This window comes from Triturus cristatus, chromosome 3_2 (assembly GCF_964204655.1).
Source record: "Triturus cristatus chromosome 3_2, aTriCri1.1, whole genome shotgun sequence".
NCBI classification, from domain to species: Eukaryota; Metazoa; Chordata; class Amphibia; order Caudata; family Salamandridae; genus Triturus; species Triturus cristatus.
The window spans coordinates 218,798,344-218,816,596 of record NC_140584.1 but is presented as its reverse complement, the minus strand read 5'-3'; the positions used below and the strand labels follow the sequence as shown (position 1 = coordinate 218,816,596).

The window sequence follows — 18,253 nt, the reverse complement described above, 5'->3', positions numbered from 1 at the left end:
CGTAATTTAGCTTTACCCCCCAAATAAACATGTTTTAACTCCTTCTTCGGTATATCAATAGCGCAGGCAGGGTCTTCAAGGACGTTCAAATTAAACACATCTCTAAACGTAGTGATAGTATAATTACGCCATGGGATCAGTCTAAATTTATCTAAACGGAGGCAATCAATGATCATTTTCCTCGTAAAGCCAGTTTGTTCCTTAGACCAGATAGATCTCCATACCAGTAGGGGTCTTAATCCTATGAGGTCTGCCAGGTGCTCCAATCCGACCTCCTGGTGGGTCAGTCTGGTAGAGGCTGAGGATGGTAAACAGAGGAGCCTTTTTAAAAATGTATTTTCCTCCACTTGTAAGGCCTCATGGCGACAATATCCCCACACGCCTGAACCATAAAGAGCCAAAGATACACATCTGTGGCGGTAAATATACAACATGTCATATATGCGCCTACTTCCCAGTTTGGAAGCAAATTTAAAGATACCGAAGGCACATTTCCTCATTTTTGCCCTAACATTAGACATCTCCTGAGCCCATATACCACCACTATTAAAAGTGATACCCAAGTAACAAAATTTCTCAACCACTTGGATCGTTTGATCATCAAACACAAAGGTTCTTCATTTTTTTACTTTCTTCCTACAGGCCATAATAAAAGTTTTTGAATTGTTAATCTTGAGCTTTCTCCTTTTAATAAAATCCAAAAATGTATCCATTAGTCTCTGCAGTCCGACAGGGGTTCTAGATAGAAGCACTGTGTCGTATGCGTAAAGCAATACTGGAATTGCTAGTCCTTCAGCGGTTGGGGCATCAGCATTAACCAGTCTCAACTCGGACTCAATGGCGTTAATAAAAAGGGAGAAAAGAAGGGGGGCGAGGACACAACCTTGCCTAATGCCGCAACCCACTCTAATGTTAGGGGTACATTCTCCCGCTTGACCAAAGCGAATCCTAGCCGACAATTTACTATACAGTCGTGCCAGGAAATAAATAATTTCAGATAGTGCACCTAGATCCAGTAAGGTTGTCCACAGTAATGCATGGTCCACCAGATCCGCTCGGAGACAGACTTTGGCTGGCGGGCTGTGTGCAGGATCCCTTATCCACCGGAGGTGATTGTTGTGCGGAAATAGGTGCGGGAGCACTGAGGACAGCGTAAAAGCGTACCCGGGACTGCGAGTCCCAGCGGCCCCTCTGCTTGCTGGACATTGGCCGCAGCTGGTGACTCATCCCGGCCCCTCCCTTCCTCACTTCAAAGCTCCTCGCGGCCCCCGCTTCGCAGGAGCCGCTCGGAGACAGACTTTGGCTGGCGGGCTGTGTGCAGGATCTCTTATCCACCGGAGGTGATTGTTGTGCGGAAATAGGTGCGGGAGCACTGAGGACAGCGTAAAAGCATACCCGGGACTGCGAGTCCCAGCGTCCCCTCTGCTTGCTGGACATTGGCCGCAGCTGGTGACTCTTCCCGGCTCCTCCCTCCATTTCCACTATAACTATTCCCACTACAACGCGTACGCGGGACGCGTCCGGGGCATGTCCCGGGTGAAGCCTGGGCCAAGGGCGGGCCCGTTGTAGCCCGTTTGAGACCGATAGAGACCGGACCGGGCCCCCCCTCTTTAATCTGTGGACCAAACCGTATGTGTACCTTTTATGTTATAACATTCTCATCGGATATTGATTGTTGGTACCAACTATTTACAGGCTGATTGCAGCAATTATTGGCGCATTACTACTACGATCTCACTATTCTTTTTCCCCTTAAGCCAAATGGCAACCAAAGAGGGCAGGAACCTTGTTCCCAATGGTAACCTTACGAGCACTTTAGACCATTTTATAGTAAGAGCAAATTCTGTGATCGATCAGGGCATCGACCTTATGGAATGCAGAGTTTCGCAGGACCTTGCCCTAGCTAGGAGATCTTCCTTGGGGCCTTTTTGCTACTGCCCGCACCCCCAAAGCTTTAGAGGGTGCTCCTAATTGTAGTGGTTCTAAAACAACCATTTTACCCCTTACCCAATTTATGGATGACACATCCCACAGTGATCTCCTGAGCTGTGATGATCTCCCGACAACTTTGTGAGATTTATCGCCTCCAGTGATTAGACATGGACCGATTTTGCGAAACAAAAAGGGCAATACAAAAGGGTCGATTCCGAAAATCAAGCCCAAAGCCTCCAGTGTAGCTAGAGCTAAACCTGGGGGAGCTAAACTAGCAAAACGTCGAAATAACATAGTTCCTGAGGCTTCCAATATGGGCACTGAAGGCCTGGGAAGCTGCATCCCACCCCCAGAGTCCATTCACCTAAAGCCCCCTGGGGAACCCTCAGACCAGGCACATGCTCCTCTTACCACATCGCCACAAGCAGTCGGGGATGTAATATCAACACAGCAAATAGACACACTGCTGCGTACCCTTCTTGGCCCACTGGAAAAAAGGCTAGACAGCATAGTGACTCACCTCACTCGAACAACAAATAAGGGGAATTCCAGGTGGTATATACCACAACAGACCCACTAGATAGTGTACAGTGCTTGCTTATTTTATATTATGTACTGCCAGGATTGGGGAGGGAAAACTCATCTCATCACAACCACCCCCAATAATCTATATTTGTGAGGTGGATTCCTGATAGCCCAATATCTGTACTGTTTATTTAAAAAGCAGTGACTATTGCAAGAACCCTTAGCTTGAAGACCACAGTTATCAATTGTAAGGCTGTGGCAACCCCCACCGTGGAAGTTAGGGGAGAAGAAGAAAAGAAACAAAGAATTGGAAAAAATGTGCGGAGCAAGGAGGCACCTCACGTGCGCAACACCATAGCGGGCTGACACTGGTTAGATGATTACCAGTACTGCCACGTTTCTCATCATCGGTTGCCACCTTGTTCAACAAAAATTGGAAACTGTACCAACAAAAATTAAAGAAAACACAACGGTGAAAAAAAGGAGTGATCAATTACACACCAAAGTCCTGACTTTAAAATTGAGAGCGGGCCATGACTACCACAACTTTATTTTCTGCTCATGGACCACTTCAACAATAAAAAGTGCTGTGATTAAACAGACACGAAAGTCTCAAAGTTAGGATTTTTCTCATTTTAGGAGTCCTAAAGTTAGGAGTCCTAACTTTACTACTCCTAAACTGAGAAAAATCCTAACTTTAAGACTTTGGGTATTGGCAGAAGGCATTTAGGAGTCCTAAAGTTAGGAGTCCTAACTTTACTACTCCTAAACTGAGAAAAATCCTAACTTTAAGACTTTCGGTATTCACACAAGGCATTTAGGAGTCTTAAAGTTAGGACTCCTAACTTCTGTGAATACCGAAATGAGTAAGTGCCTTCTGTGAATACCAAAATGAGTAAGTACCTTCTGTGAATACCAAAATGGTAGTAAGTTTAGGATTTTGTCTTAAGTTAGTTCTGTGAATCGGGCCCCAAATCATTGTTATGAAAGTTACGCAAATACAAGGTCAGGTCCTGCTTAAAAAGCAAAGCCTGGGATTTCCAGTGCAATGGCATGGCCACCAGTCAACAAATGTATACAAATTGTAGTGACCCAATCCCTACCACACTGAAATCTAGATGGACACAACAACAAACACATAAACCACGGTCATAAATGTGCCAAAATTATCAAAATCACAGTAACTAGGCCACCTAAAGACTAGGCCTGTGCAGTGAACTCCACTCTGCTCGGAGAGTTTGTGAAATTATCTGCACGCCGCATTCCGCGGAGCTCGTGGAGTGGGAAAACTCCACTCCCCATAGTGCAGCAGAGTGTTTTCCCTGCTCACGCTCGCCAACAGTAAGTAGGCGAGCGCGAGCTGCTGCACGCATACAATTTCTACTAGAGCAGGAGGAAGATCAGCACAAACGGCAGTTCACGCTGCACTCTGCCGCTTGCAGAACTCCACTTAGTTTTTATGCCACTTCAAGGAGTTCTGCGTAACGAAACTCCGCTAACTATGCCCAGGACAAAATCAGAATTGGAATGCAAAAGAGATCACACACGGTGTAAATCATACCGAACATACACAAACTACAAAAAAACATAATGCACTTGAACAAAAACGAAACACACCACAATGCATCTAGACATATTTATATTCACTTTCCATTGGTCCAGAACAGCTCAGGAACACGGAACACAGAAAATAATCCAATTTAGCAACCACTGGGTTAGACAGAATCCAGATTATGGGATGCTAAAAGTTTTTAGAGAATTTAAGGGTTTTCAGGTGTCTATATTTGGCGTGCCTTTTTTTGGGGTGCTCGTATCTTCCACCAAAACTGTTGACACTATCTAATCAGATAATGAAGATAAAGCGCCATCGCAGGATAGAGGATGGTGTTAAACCTCAAGCATATACAAGGCAATGTGTCCCTAAATTGCACCCAAACACAAATTAAATAATTAGCATTTAATTGAAATAATTTCTTAAGAGTCAATAGTAAGATGCAAATCATCATCAGGGTTTATTAAAATAATTCAGGTGCAATATATAACTCAAACACAATAATTAGTTGAAGTGCAGAGTAAATCAATATAGGGAATCAGCGTAAGACTCATTGAAATGCAGCATGAGAATGACATTAAGTCAAGTGAAAAATATTCTAAGTCCAAAGTATGAGACAATCCAATGGGGTTTACTCTCTAAAGTCAAGCCAACCAGACTGGCTCACCTCCAAAATGTACCATCTTTTATAGAACAATTTACAACAGAGGTCAATGGAAAGGGCAAAGTTAGCATAAGGAGTGCAAAGGTAAACAAATTACAATTCAGATTTACACAATATCATCTATTGCCACATCCTAGCACTATGCCGTAAATGAGTATTAATTTGCCCTATTCTATCATAATTTCATTGGATGTGGCATTACAAATCTAGTTACTCAAAACAATGGAAGTCCCACAAATTAATTGCCCATAGTATTAGTGGCAAAAAGAGCACTGCATTTTACAAAAGGCTTCCTCCGTAGTTTTGGAGAACAACATGTAAATACAGAGCATTAGATAGTACACACCATGGTTAACTCCAAGGTAGAAATTTGACTTCATTTGGGGCTAATTTAGTCAAGCACAGGGAAACAAAGTTTCGTTCAAGGAAAGTCTTTTCATTTTAGTGCAGAAATGTTCATAATGTTAAGCACACATTTTCATTAAATTGACATCCGCTATAATAGCATGATAGCAGTTAATTTAAAGAATATGTGACTCAAGAAAACTCAAAAGCTCTAAAGCCCAGCCCTCTTTGAGGTATAGAGACATTTCTATAATTTGTTCTTGGACTTTCTTGGTTAGATTATGTTATGGAGACTTACATAGCGCACTATCACCCGGGAGGGTATCCTGGCCATGAGCAGGTGTGAATCTAGCCACATCTAAGGCCTTTTGGGACAACTCAAAAAGTGACGTTTTCAGCTTCCTGCAGAATTGAAGAAGTGAAGAGGAGGTTCTTAGATGTGGCAGCAGGTGATACCATGCTTTAGAAGTGATGTTGGAAAAGGCTTGACAGCTGAATCTGGTTTTCTGTATGCATGGGATGTGTGCAATCAGAAGTCTGGGTGAGTAGAGGGGTCCAGAACATCTGTCAAAGAAGATGCAATTGTTGAGGCATAATGGACCAGCGTTATGTAATGCATTGAAAATGTGGGTGATGACTTTGAATTATGCTCCTTTATGAACTGGGAACCATTGGTTCCCCTTCAGGTGTGGTGTAATGTGGGTTTGGTGTGAGAGATTGAGGGTGATTCTGGCCATTGAGGTATGAATTGTCTTCAGACATCAGCTGAATATTTTAATATTGCTGATAATGAGGGTGTTCCTGCAGTACAGCTTTCTTCGTGGTACAGTTGTGTCTGTGATGATTTTCTGGGGGCTGGTTGTAAGCCGTGAATATTCAGTTTCCATGTGTAACAAAAAAGTGTAGGCATGAGCAATTATTTAGGTCCAAACATTGAGTTAAAGATTACTGGACAGACATACTGAGCTAGCGATTGCAGACTTGACACAATTACTGAGGACAAGATCAGGCACTACAAATACAAAACACAAGAAAAAATATTGACGAAGCAGACAAGAGAGCAGATCAATGCAGAATTCTTCTTATGCTGTAGAATATGTCTGAACTCGTAAAAAGTAATTGACACTCCCGTCCAGCAGGAATTTACATTTCTCAAAATATTTGATTTCGTTTTTTCCCCGGATGGTAATAACCCCGTTCTTTGCATACAGTCAGAGCTTCGTGTGGTAAATGAGGAAAATTGCAGCTTTCAGAATTCTCACTTTGCCCCCCTTGTGTGTATGCCACATGTGGTTAATGAGTGGGGCAATACAGATTTTTCTGCCAATTTTCGTGGAGTATATATTAAATGCATTGGTGGCCATATAGCATGAGTGTGCAAAATAAGGCATACATTTAACAATGGGTGAAATATTAGTGTAAGGAAATGAAATTAAAGTCACAAAATCTGTTTTCGAGCTGCACGCTCCCACCGTTATTTTACTTTGAATGTAGCCATCCGATCCACTTAGTAATCCCTTTTTTCTTGTCTCCTAGCATCATCTCTGTAGTTATATTATCTAACATCTTAGATAAAAGTGCCACACTATCAGTGCGCCCCCTGAGGGCAGACATCTGGAGGGAGTCAGGAGTTCCCATGGTCCACATAGACATCCACCTGCAGGTGGGTGTTGTCACTCACTGCACCTAACTGCTAGGGGATCTCTGTCCCCTCTTGAAAATGCAGGCAGCTACCACCCACACTTTGTAATGAAGAATCTCTCTTACCCGGATCAACTCAGTATATATTTATTTATATTGAAAGGGTTATGGTAAGAAGGGATGAGGAAACATAAAACATGTTTTATAAAAGTAAAAAACTGTTTCATGCAACAGAACTCATTGTATCAGAAAAACATAAAAACAACACATTATAAATTAACCGTATTAAATGCTACCTTACAATGAAGTTCAACAATGATACAGGCTTGGAAACACACTGTAAAACGAAGTTGAATTAAACACAAGTTAAACTACATACAGTATGCATGTATCTGAATACATTACCTTGATATTTTGAGAGCTGCGCAGAATTTGGTTCAACCACATGATTATTAATTTGGACTCCTGGGCACTGAGATTGTAATTTTGACAAAATCTGTATATCCATTTTTCCTAAGTAGAAAAATAAATGACATTGTTTAACAAATGTGAGCATACCACAGAATGCTTCATTCTTGAAACCCCCCCTAATAACTCCTGCACCATTGAGATCTGGCTTGTTCGCTTCAGCCCTCTGCAAAGCCTATTGTCTACAATATCCATGGAGCCCCCTTGCATCACTATAAATCATCTCTTGTGTCAGTCTAAAAAAGTATACATCTCTACTGCTATTTGTTGATTGGTACAGTATTCTTCTTCCCAGGAGTGCTTCCTTTGCTCTGCTTGAGGTGAATTCTCATTGGCATTTGACGAGGTCTTGCTGGAGGGACACAGAAACTTGAAAAATAACTCCTCAGTTTAAAAGAAACATATTCTACATTCCTTATTCTTGATCAAACATTCCCTGAAAATACCATCATGGAAATTTAGTATTTTTCAACTTGATTTTTCCAGAATACAGTTATCAAGCAAAATAAATGCTGCATTAAAAAGACGAACAAATATGAAAAAAGTATGTTAGTGTTTTACACTTTTTGTTTGTTATGAAGGGTCTATTGATTCAGGAGGGAAGCCACTTCCTAGTCCAAGTGCATAGCTGCAGGATGAATGCAGTGTTTCAAGGAAGATTTGGATGGATAGTAATGAAGACTACTAATTGTGACATTATTAAATTGTTCAACTTCATCCTCACAACCTTTACTCTCTAAGGAAAACATCTGTTGACAACTTGGGCCCCTCAGTCGATCAAAGATGGTTGCCAAATAGCAAGGACAGTGGGTGCCTTAATTCAGGCCACTGGCACTGGAAACTAACAGGAAGAGGCCAGAAAAGCTTCAGGGGGCATATGAAGCATCATGAAGCTCCATAACAAGTTGGTTCCACTAATAATGCTATAATAATACAATAATACTAAAACCTGCCAGTAAGGAAACATTCAAACATTATAATGTTACCCCAACCAAGGGAGAAAAGTACTATGGCGAGGGGAGCACTGTATTTTTCCTTTACAAAAAGAAAATCCAGTTTCAGGATTTTCTATTTGTAAATAAAAAAGAACAGCAAAATGCATTTAACTGAACCGCCGCAACAGCCTTTATAAATGATCGTCTTATAAATTAGGTGGGTCGCACCTCCATCATGGGGCCGTTTGTCTAGTCATAAATCTCCTACTTAATTTATATAAATGAACTTTAACAAAAACAGGGCATTTCATCAAGTTGTTCATTTTTAGTAACTATGGTAATATACCATCTGTAAGAAAATGAATTATTAACTTGGAGTCTGATTCTTAGACCTAGGTATAAGTGGGAGCAGTGCATTCCTTCAGGTGAAGACAACAGGTCAGTCCTCTTCTATTCTTTTGCAGATCCTGAAAGTATTCCTTATTAGGTGCCTTGGTATGCCACGTTTTTGTCTGGCATAAACTAGTGGGTGAGTGTTAATCCTAGGCACTCCCTAACCCATGGAGTAAAGGTTCCTGGCAGCAACCCAACTCACTTTTTCAGTAGTTCCCCTTTGCTTTATCACAAACAGTCCCAAAGTGCCATGTGTCAGAGCAATTTCAAGATGGCAGAGGTCTTTAGCCACACTGAACTTGGGCTTTGAATGCTGGGGGGTTGTAGAGGAGTGGACTATGGAAATCACCAGTGTCCACGCACAACTAACATTAAAAATCTAGTTTGAAGAAGGAGACAGAGGTCTGGTAAGACTAAAACAAGGTCCCTAAGCACTAGATGGAGATGCACATAAATTGACCAGGCATCCTGTTTGCCCCCTTTCAAGGGTGCCAAAATGTAAAATGTGGCGAAAACAGGCCTGTCAGGTAGGATTTGACATTGAGGTGTCAGCAGGATGGCAGGACACCATCAGTCTGCTGAGTTCAAAGGAGTAATCTCAGACTATTAACCCCTTCCATGCGGGGCGGATTCCCCCGCGGTGCTGACCGTTACCTGCGCGGGCATGGTCATGACGGAACGGTTCCGTCATGAGCACAGCTCAACCGACGCTCATGACGGAACCGTTCCGTCATGAGCGTCGAAGGGGTTAAAGGCGACCTGTCAGTCGCAATGAACTGTTATGTAGGTCCTGGTACAAATTCCATACCTCAGTCACACCATATTCAGGCTGGTCGTTTCTGGAGTGTTAATACGAATTTGCACATCAGACATAGAAAATGTAGCTTTCTAAAGTTACTTATCCGTAATTTTATAAGACACCTAACTTCCCCTTTGAATTGTTAAAAATTGTTGTTTAATGATTTTTATTACGTGTCCCATTCAGGTGCAGTTCCTGTGTTTGAACATTAGGACTTTGTACTCCTCATTTTGCAGGCATGTGGATGTTAATTGCTAAATTGTTAATTGCTAGTAATTGCTTTTAGCATGTAGCATCCACATGCCTAAAAAAACATTTCTGTGCCTCAGTGCCTGCCTTTCTTTAACCCTTGCTCAGTTGAGGGTCAGGCAACAAGCCAGTTTATGGTGGCACACTCACATGTGCACAGGTAACGTTTTCTTTATTTCTTGGCTAAGTGGGACTAACCTAACACCTGCACAAAATTGCTGGATTTGGGGGACTTGGAGGACCACCCACTGATGCTGCGTAGCAACATCATATTTTAGAAGCTGCCCGGGCATGTTGGGCATCAGTCCTGTACTGCCCGTGGCTGCTTGCCAGTCATTGCTGAGGCTTCCTCACCATCCTACCCTCTCCCAGATTGTCACAGGGTGGGGCCAACAAGTCTCATTGACCCCACCCCACAATGTCCTGGGCAAAGGTGGGTTTAAAGGAGGCTGCTTGCAATGCCCTCATGTCTTCATTCCAGGAATCCTTTTTATTATACAGTAAGTCGGCACCGGAGTGCGAGGGCTGGGGGGGTGCAACACTACACTGGAACAAGCACAGTAAGCTTTCGTAATTTGAGCATATGACCATCATAAAAGGCGTGAGCTCAGGATGTGCAATGAACGAAAAGAATTTCTGTTAGTACAGTGCACATCATGATATCCTGTATTTGAAGGGGCTCATGTGTACTAATGAAGTCATTAGCACTAGAAGTCGATTACAGCCTCTTAATCTAGAGGAAGTCACATTCGTGTACAACCCACCGAGTACTGTTGATACCTGGATATTGACTGACTAGGGTGAGTTGTTTAGACGCGGCTATGTGTTTTCCACAGATGTTACACACCGGTGATTAGTCACTCTAGCTCACCTAGGGACCTACCACCTCGGTGTTTTTAAATATAGTCAACGTTAATCCACTAATGTTGACGTATGTTGCGACACTGCACCATCTAAGTTATAGAGAGTGTGTCACCGTGCAGGCTTCACGAATCACCTTTGCAAACTTGTCTGATCAGACTTGTTTGATGATACCTTCCTTTCTTTTCAGGTAACTCCCGGTACCAACAGGTATTCAATACATAGATTGATCATTAATCCCAACCAACTAGGTTGTGTTATGTAGATAGTTTAGATACCCCCCCATAGGTCCTGAAGAATCGCGAGTATAAATTGCTCATAGCGAGAAACATGTTGACCCAGTATTTCAATATACATACCACTTTAATAGGAGACATTACACTCACACAAGTGCTCTGTGTACACGTTTTTAATTAAGGTAGGAAGCCATCTGAATAAAATTTACCTCAAATAGGCATTCCTAACCTTATTTTAATATCACCAATCTTTATCTACATCTATTTGGCCCCACACCCGCACTTCATCTATCCGGCAGTCGGATTGAAGATCTCCGCCAAAGAGCCCCTTTTTAGGGAGCCCGTCGGGCATTGCACCGCCGGCCCGACGAGGAGCAGCCCAAATGATGAAGCATGACACGTGCAAGGGTGTGTGAGGGCATTTAAATCCGAGACAAGGATTTTCCACACTGATTGTATGGTGTATTTTATCCGCCTGAAGCCTTTGCGTTTACACTACTCTGTCTCCTTCTTCTTTGAGGAACTATAGGAACATTTTTTGCTATTATTGTAACAGGGGCCCCTGTTCCTATTGGACCTCCCATTCCCTTGTGAGTGGAAAACGGCCTCTCCCGTCCCTCCATTTGTTCTCCAAAATATAACATGGTGTCATCAATATTCAAAAAAGTTTCTTTCTTTAACATGCAGAAGCGTTTCACTTTAGAATATGAGATTTTCCATTCCAAAGTATTCATTAAAAGTAACAGCTTTTGAATCTGAACTGATAAACAGTCCTGTCCCCATTCTGATGGCAAAGCTATCAGAAATAAAGCAGAAAATCAGGGGTCATTTATACACTATTTGTGGGTTTGATTACTATAGAGAGATCACAATTTGATATCAATTTAAAAAAAACTTTTCAGGGCAAAAAACCTCCCCCTACCCCCTTTTGAAATATCCTGCTTGCTCGCACACAAAAATTAATTCATCGCTCTTATGCAACACCATCACTTTCAAATTTCACCAGCCACCACTGTTCCCATTCCCAAGATACAGCGTTAGTTTTACAAGAGGACCTCCTTCAAAGACCGCCTCGACAACAACACACACAATAGCAAGGAGCTCTTCAACATCGTGAAGGAACTCTCCAACCCCAGCTCCAACACCAACGACATCCCGCCGTCGCATGTCCTGTGCGACTCCCTCGCCACCTTCTTCCACCGCAAGATAGCAGACATCCACGACAGCTTCAACACCCAGACAGCCCCAACAGACAGCAACACAACAGACCCTCCACACACCATCGACTACGACCCCCTGCTAGCCTGGGCCAGCGTGAGCGTCGATGACACCATCAAGACCATGAGCACAATCCACTCCGGGTCTCCGTCAGACCCATTCCCGCACCACGTCTTCAACAAAGCAAGCAGCTTCATCGCACCCCACCTGCGCAACGTCATCAACCTCTCCCGCGAGACCGTGACCTTCCCAGAGAGCTGGAAACACGCTGAGATAAACACCCTACTCAAAAAACCTAAGGCAGACCCAAGAGACCTCAAGAACTTCCGTCCCATCTCTCTGCTCCCCTTCCCGGCCAAGGTCATTGAGAAAATTGTCAACAGACAGCTAACCCAATACCTTGAAGAAAACAGAATCCTGGACCCTTCCCAGTCAGGGTTCTGCAGCAACCACAGCACTGAGACTGCCCTAATCGCCGCCACCGATGACATCAGAACCCTGATGGACAACGGTGAGACCGCAGCACTCATCCTCCTAGACCTCTCCACCGCCTTCGACACCGTCTGCCACTGCACACTACGCGCACGCCTCCACGCCTCAGGGATCCGAGACAAGGCTCTGGAAAGGACCACCTTCTTCCTCTCTGGCAGAATCCAGAGCGTCCGCCTCCCCCCATTCCGTTCCAAAGCCTCCGAGATCATCTGTGGCGTACCCCAGGGATCCTCCCTCAGCCCGACACTGTTCAACAATTACATGGCCCCGCTTGCACACGTCGCCCGACAGCACGACCTCAACATACACTCCTATGCCGACGACACTCAACTGATCCTCTCCCTCACCAAGGACCCCATCACCACCAAAGCCAACCTCCAATAAGGAATGAAGGCTGTCGCCGACTGGATGAAGATCAGCCGTCTGAAGCTGAACTCGGACAAGATGGAGGTCCTCATCCTCGGCTCCAACCATTCAGCCTGGGACGGACGACTCCTGGTGGCCGACGGGACTGGGGGCAGCTCCAACACCCACCGACCATGCACGCAACCTGGGAATCATCCTCGACTCAATGCTCTCAATGACCAAGCAAGTCAACGCCGTCTCCTCCTCCTGCTTCTACACCCTCCGCATGCTCCGCAAGATCTACAGATGGATCCCGACAGATACAAGAAAGACAGTCACCCAGGCCCTCGTCAGCAGCAGACTCGACTACGGAAACGCCCTCTATGCAGGAGCCCCGACCAAGCTCATCAAACGACTACAACGCATCCAAAATGCCTCGGCACGACTGATCCTCGACGTACCACGACACAGCCACATCACCCCTCACTTGAGAAACCTGCACTGGCTCCCCGTCAACAAGAAGATATCCTTCAAGCTCCTCATCCACGCACACAAAGCACTCCACAAGACCGGCCCAGCCTACCTCAACAGACGGCTCTTCTTCTGCATCCCCAACCGAAAGCTACGCTCCACCGACCTCTCACTCACCACCGTCCCACGTATCCGAAGAATAACCACCGGTGGGAGATCCATCTCCCACCTCGCCACCAAGACATGGAACACCCTCCCTCTGAGCCTACGACAGACCCAAGACCTGCTGACCTTCAGGGGGATACTCAAGACCTGGCTGTTCGACCAGTAGCCCCTCCAGCGCCTTGAGACCCCCGCGGGTATGTTGTGCGCTTTTCAAATGATTGATTGATTGATTGATTGAGCTGTACTCTGATTTTTGAATTAGGACAGCTAGGACTGCCATAGTGGAAAAGGCTTTTGGGCAATATCACTGTAGGTACATGCCGACATTCATTTTCCACATGTCTCACTTTTAAATACCATACACCCTACCTTGTGAGCAAAAAGAACTTCTTTGGGGTGATTTACTAATATTTGAATCTACCCTGTAGGATTGTGACTGCAGCAGTCGGGCTAAAATGATAGTCATTAAGCCATGTTTTCCTTTATGACACCAGTAGATGGCACTATATGTGCTGCAGTCCATAGGTGACATTTAACTTATAATGCCATGGGTGTATTTCCACACCATATACTATGACCTTGTAGAGATGTTATGGTTGGCAATTAGGAGTTATCCCATTTTGTTAAGCTCTAGAGGCTAGATCACAAGCACTGTCACTAGGCCCTATTACATTTTAATTACGCTGGAGTAACTGGAGTAATTTTGTGTACATTTTTTTATGTAAAATTACAGAAAATTATGCGATTACAGCTGTTGGAATACTTAGCACCACAATCACAGGGCAGAAGCACAGGCCAAGCAAAGCAAGCTCAAGCGGCTCCTGGCTGCTACTTCTAGTGTTCTGTTGCATTTTGCACTATTTTTCTTAGTGCAAAATGCATCCTTGTGTCCATTTTAGGCGCAAGGGGGTGAACTTTGCACTATTGAAGCAGAATTTTGCAATAGGAAAATAGAGCTAAATACAGTTTAGCACTCTTATACTAGTCCTCATATAATTCCGCATAATCTTACTTAATTATGCAGTAATTTCACATAATTACTCGGCGGCAAATTACACGAGATACACCCACCCACTCCTACCAGCCACCTGTTTAGCAGCACCCCATTGCCAGAGTAGGTAAAACAGCAGCATTAGTTCCAAACAAATATATAGGTTACCACACCAAAATTGCACTTTCCTACACCTTTTACATTTGTATACTAAAAACTACTTAAACAGTTTTCAAAGTGCTCTACTAAATTCTATGACAATCTTAATGCATTTCTTCACATTTGGTAATCAATTCATCAATGCCAGAAGGAACGCAAAGAGATTGCTGGAGTAAATTCCCTAACATTTTCGTCATACTGCGTATTATATTCATTCTTCGCATCTTGTTTCTATTTGTCATACATGTCTTTTGTAGCATATCAATTGTCAGTATTTCAGGACCCCACCTACTTATGAGACTCCTTCAACAGGACAAACAATTTTGCAACAATCCGCTCATAGTAGCATTAATGCTACACATATTTCCAAGGAATCAATAATAAAAAAGCATATGCATAACTGTTAAAAAATGGATGGAGGTGCACACAAAATATACTCCACAATAGTGTTTATCAATTATAACTCGTGTATCATCACTTCTGGGCAGAAGGTTTGTGATGAAAAGAGGCCCACATGAGTGAATACCAAGAGTGATCGAGTGCAGAAAGTAGCCTGGAGTGCTGCCGCATTTGTGTGGTCCTGTTCGGTAAGAAGTGAACTATGGGAGCAGTGGGCACCTCAAGGGTACCAAATGTATGGTGTTGGTCCATGTGGCAATGGAGTAGAGGATGGCTGCCCAGGAACTCGAGGACAGACCTCTTCTTGTTCCTGTTTACTCCTCAATTGTCCAGATTTTGCACAAGGTATCAATACATGCATGAGTGGGTAAAAGACTACTGCTGAGGGCAGCTGAAAATTTGGAAGTGGGAAGTGAGATACTGAGATAGTTTCTTTTTGTGTCTGGTCACACAGAAAAGCAGGACAAATGGCTTCCAGGTACCAGATTCTCCAGTTGGGTGCACCTGGTGAGACTACCACCCTCTTTCTCTGGCTGTTGCCCTACAGCAGCGATACATACTACTGTGCCACGAGTGGGCTCATTCCTGGACAATAGGTATATAGAGAGAAAAGGACTGGCATAGACACCAAGCTAGACATCACTTGTAAACAGGCTCAGCATCTAGTAAACGCTGTTGCCAGATCTGCTTGCACCAAGCACTGATATATCACTTATAAGAAACTGGTGGAGTGGCTCCCTCTCCACAACCCAAGACCATTGTTGGCACACATCTTGGAAGTAAAAAGAACAACTGTTTTACAGCAACCAGAGCTTAACTGAGTCTGCTCTTCTCTACTTGAGCCACTTGAACAAGGTGAATGAGCCTAGTGTCTGGGTATGTGAAAGCCATGGAGCACCAAGGGAGCAAAACAAGACAAAGAAGCAAGACAAAAACGGATGATGACCACCTTCAAATAGTGCCTATAAGCCCCCACTTATGCCTAAATGGTGGATTCCAAAGCAAAATCAGATAAAGTGGACAAGATCCTGAATACAATCTAGGCCATGTGAAAGGCACTCAAACACAAAATTGATGCTATCATAATCGATCACTAAAGTATGCAAATTGATGATTGGAATGCTTGAATTATGCCCAGCCACTGGTGATTAGTCAGGGAAGCATCTTAATCCATCATTATTTTGCACACCATGGCACCTCAGTTTGGACCCAGCTATTTGCAAATCAACATTGACACTCCTAATCGGAACAGTCCAGCACAAATTGCCAAGCCATGTCCTCTTTGAACCAGAAAACAAGCAATCAATGACTGGTTTTGCCCTAGTTATGGGTTCATCAGCCAGGTAAAGCTTGGTTATAGTGACACAGTTGGCACAGGACCCATCCCACTTTGCGTGACACTAAAGTATACAAAAAGTAACAGATGGAATGCTTGAATTAATCTCAGCCACTGGTAATTACTTGGCTTGCGTCCCAATCCATGATTGTTTTGCACACCATGTCAACTCAGTTTGGACCCAGCTGTTTGAAAATCAGTTTTGACCCTGCTCCACTCAGAGTGGTCCGACCCGAACTGGCAAGCCAGGTCATCCCTGAACTGGAACACAAGCAGCCCAGGACCAGTTTTGCTACAGGGATGTGTTCCTCAGACCAGATAATGGAGTGCTACCCAGTGCAATTGCCAGTGTCTAGAATTATTGCAACCAGTCACCTATCACTTTTTATATATTTCATGTACTGCTCTATGTGGCATGGGTATACCCATACATGGGTCCCACGCTCACTGTGTTATTGGAACCAAGCTGTACCTGGCTGATGAGCCCATAACTAAGGTGGAACTGGTCCTGGGTTACATGTGTTCCAGTTCAGGGAGGACCTGGCTTGGCAGTTTGGGCTGGAATGTTCCCATGAGGAACAGGGTTGGGTCTAAACTGAAGTGGCATGGTGAGCAAAAGTGTGATGGGTTGGAGTGCTACCCCAACCGATTGTCAGATGTTAGACTTATTGCAAACAGCTACCCATCACCTTTTGTGTGTTTCATACCCATGCCTAAGTGGCATGGGTATGGCCAGATGTGGGTGATATGCTCATTGTGTCACTAGAACCAAGTTTACCCAGCTGATAAGACCCTAACTAGGGCGAGACCAGCCCTGGGTTGCTTGGGTCCTGGTTCAGGAGGACCTGACTTGGCAGTTTGGGTGGGACGGTTCCCATGAGGAACAGGATCAATACTGATTTGCATGTCTGGCTCCAGACTGAGTCTGCATGGTGAGCAAAAGAATGATGTATGTGAGAGCTACGCTGTGCTACTGCCAGTGGTTAGACTTATTACAAACAGCCACCCATCACCTTTTGCACGTATCATAATTGCTCATGGCATAATTAGAGAAACCCAGAAGAAGCTGGAGGAAACTGTGGGACTGGTGGAAGCAGTGCACAGTGAACTTCAACCAAGTCAAGTACAAAAGCACTGTGCAAAATACCACAAGAGCTGACTTAGAGGGTGAGGTTCATTGAACATACAGACATGGGCAATCCGGGCGAAATAGCATATGAATTTTTAGATGCTGGAAAGGCCAAAAGGCATAATGTTTTCTCTTTTTCGAGAACAGGATTTCTCAAACGTTGTGCATGAATGGGCTTTAAAAATTCTACATCACAGAACATTTCATGTAGAGACTCAGGGAAATCCTCTCCACCCAGCTCGGCCCCAACACCAATTAGTAGTCAGTATCTTAAACTACAGGCACAGAGACTTAATCTTATAAAAGGTTTGGAAAGCCAAATATTTTGAAGTGGAAAACAGTATTATTGTTCTGTCATGTTATTACACCCTGGCTGCCCAGTCCTGGTGCTTTTACTTACTGTAAGTAAACCACAGAAAAGAATTGGGGTTGCGCTACACACTCTTGTTCCCAGCTAAACTCAAAACCATGGTGAATGACAAAGCACAATTCTTCATGGAACTCACAGATGGCTAACAATTAGTTGGAAACACATACTGAGAGCAACTTGGCATGATAAGGCAGCAGGGAAGGACAGTCTAGTAGAAGATGAAAAACAAAACTAGGCATGACCCCTGACAAGGGAAGGGGAACGTCTGGAGGATGTGGCAGCAGTGCTGCAGGGTGGCCATCAGAAGATGATATTTGAGCTGGTAATAGAAAGCCTAGCAACTGTACACTGGCTAGAGGGCAGGCGAAGGAAAATCACCACAACCAAGGAACCACATATGGTCTTTCATATGTATGAATGAGACTAGTGTTCTACATGGTGCACTCTAATGAGTGGACTGTTAGAGACTGGCCTGGTATATGATGTACACTTATGCAAGTGGACACCCTGCACCAGTCCAGACAACACTTGTGGTGATTTGAAAGGTCTTAGACAACCTTAGAAAGCTCTGTAAGTGG

The 18,253-nt window shown here is 44.0% G+C and overlaps 1 protein-coding gene across 3 annotated transcripts in view; it reads right to left on the bottom strand.

Moving 5' to 3' along the window:
• The window catches only part of LOC146857047 (histamine N-methyltransferase A-like), a 544,350-nt gene that overhangs the window by 155,532 nt on the left and 370,565 nt on the right, over nt 1-18,253 (bottom strand). For all 3 annotated transcript variants that reach the window (XM_085647547.1, XM_085647545.1, XM_085647546.1), the window contains one exon: nt 7,065-7,172. In XM_085647547.1, coding sequence (XP_085503673.1) covers nt 7,065-7,172 — 108 coding nt within the window. The remainder of the gene's footprint in view (nt 1-7,064; nt 7,173-18,253) is intronic.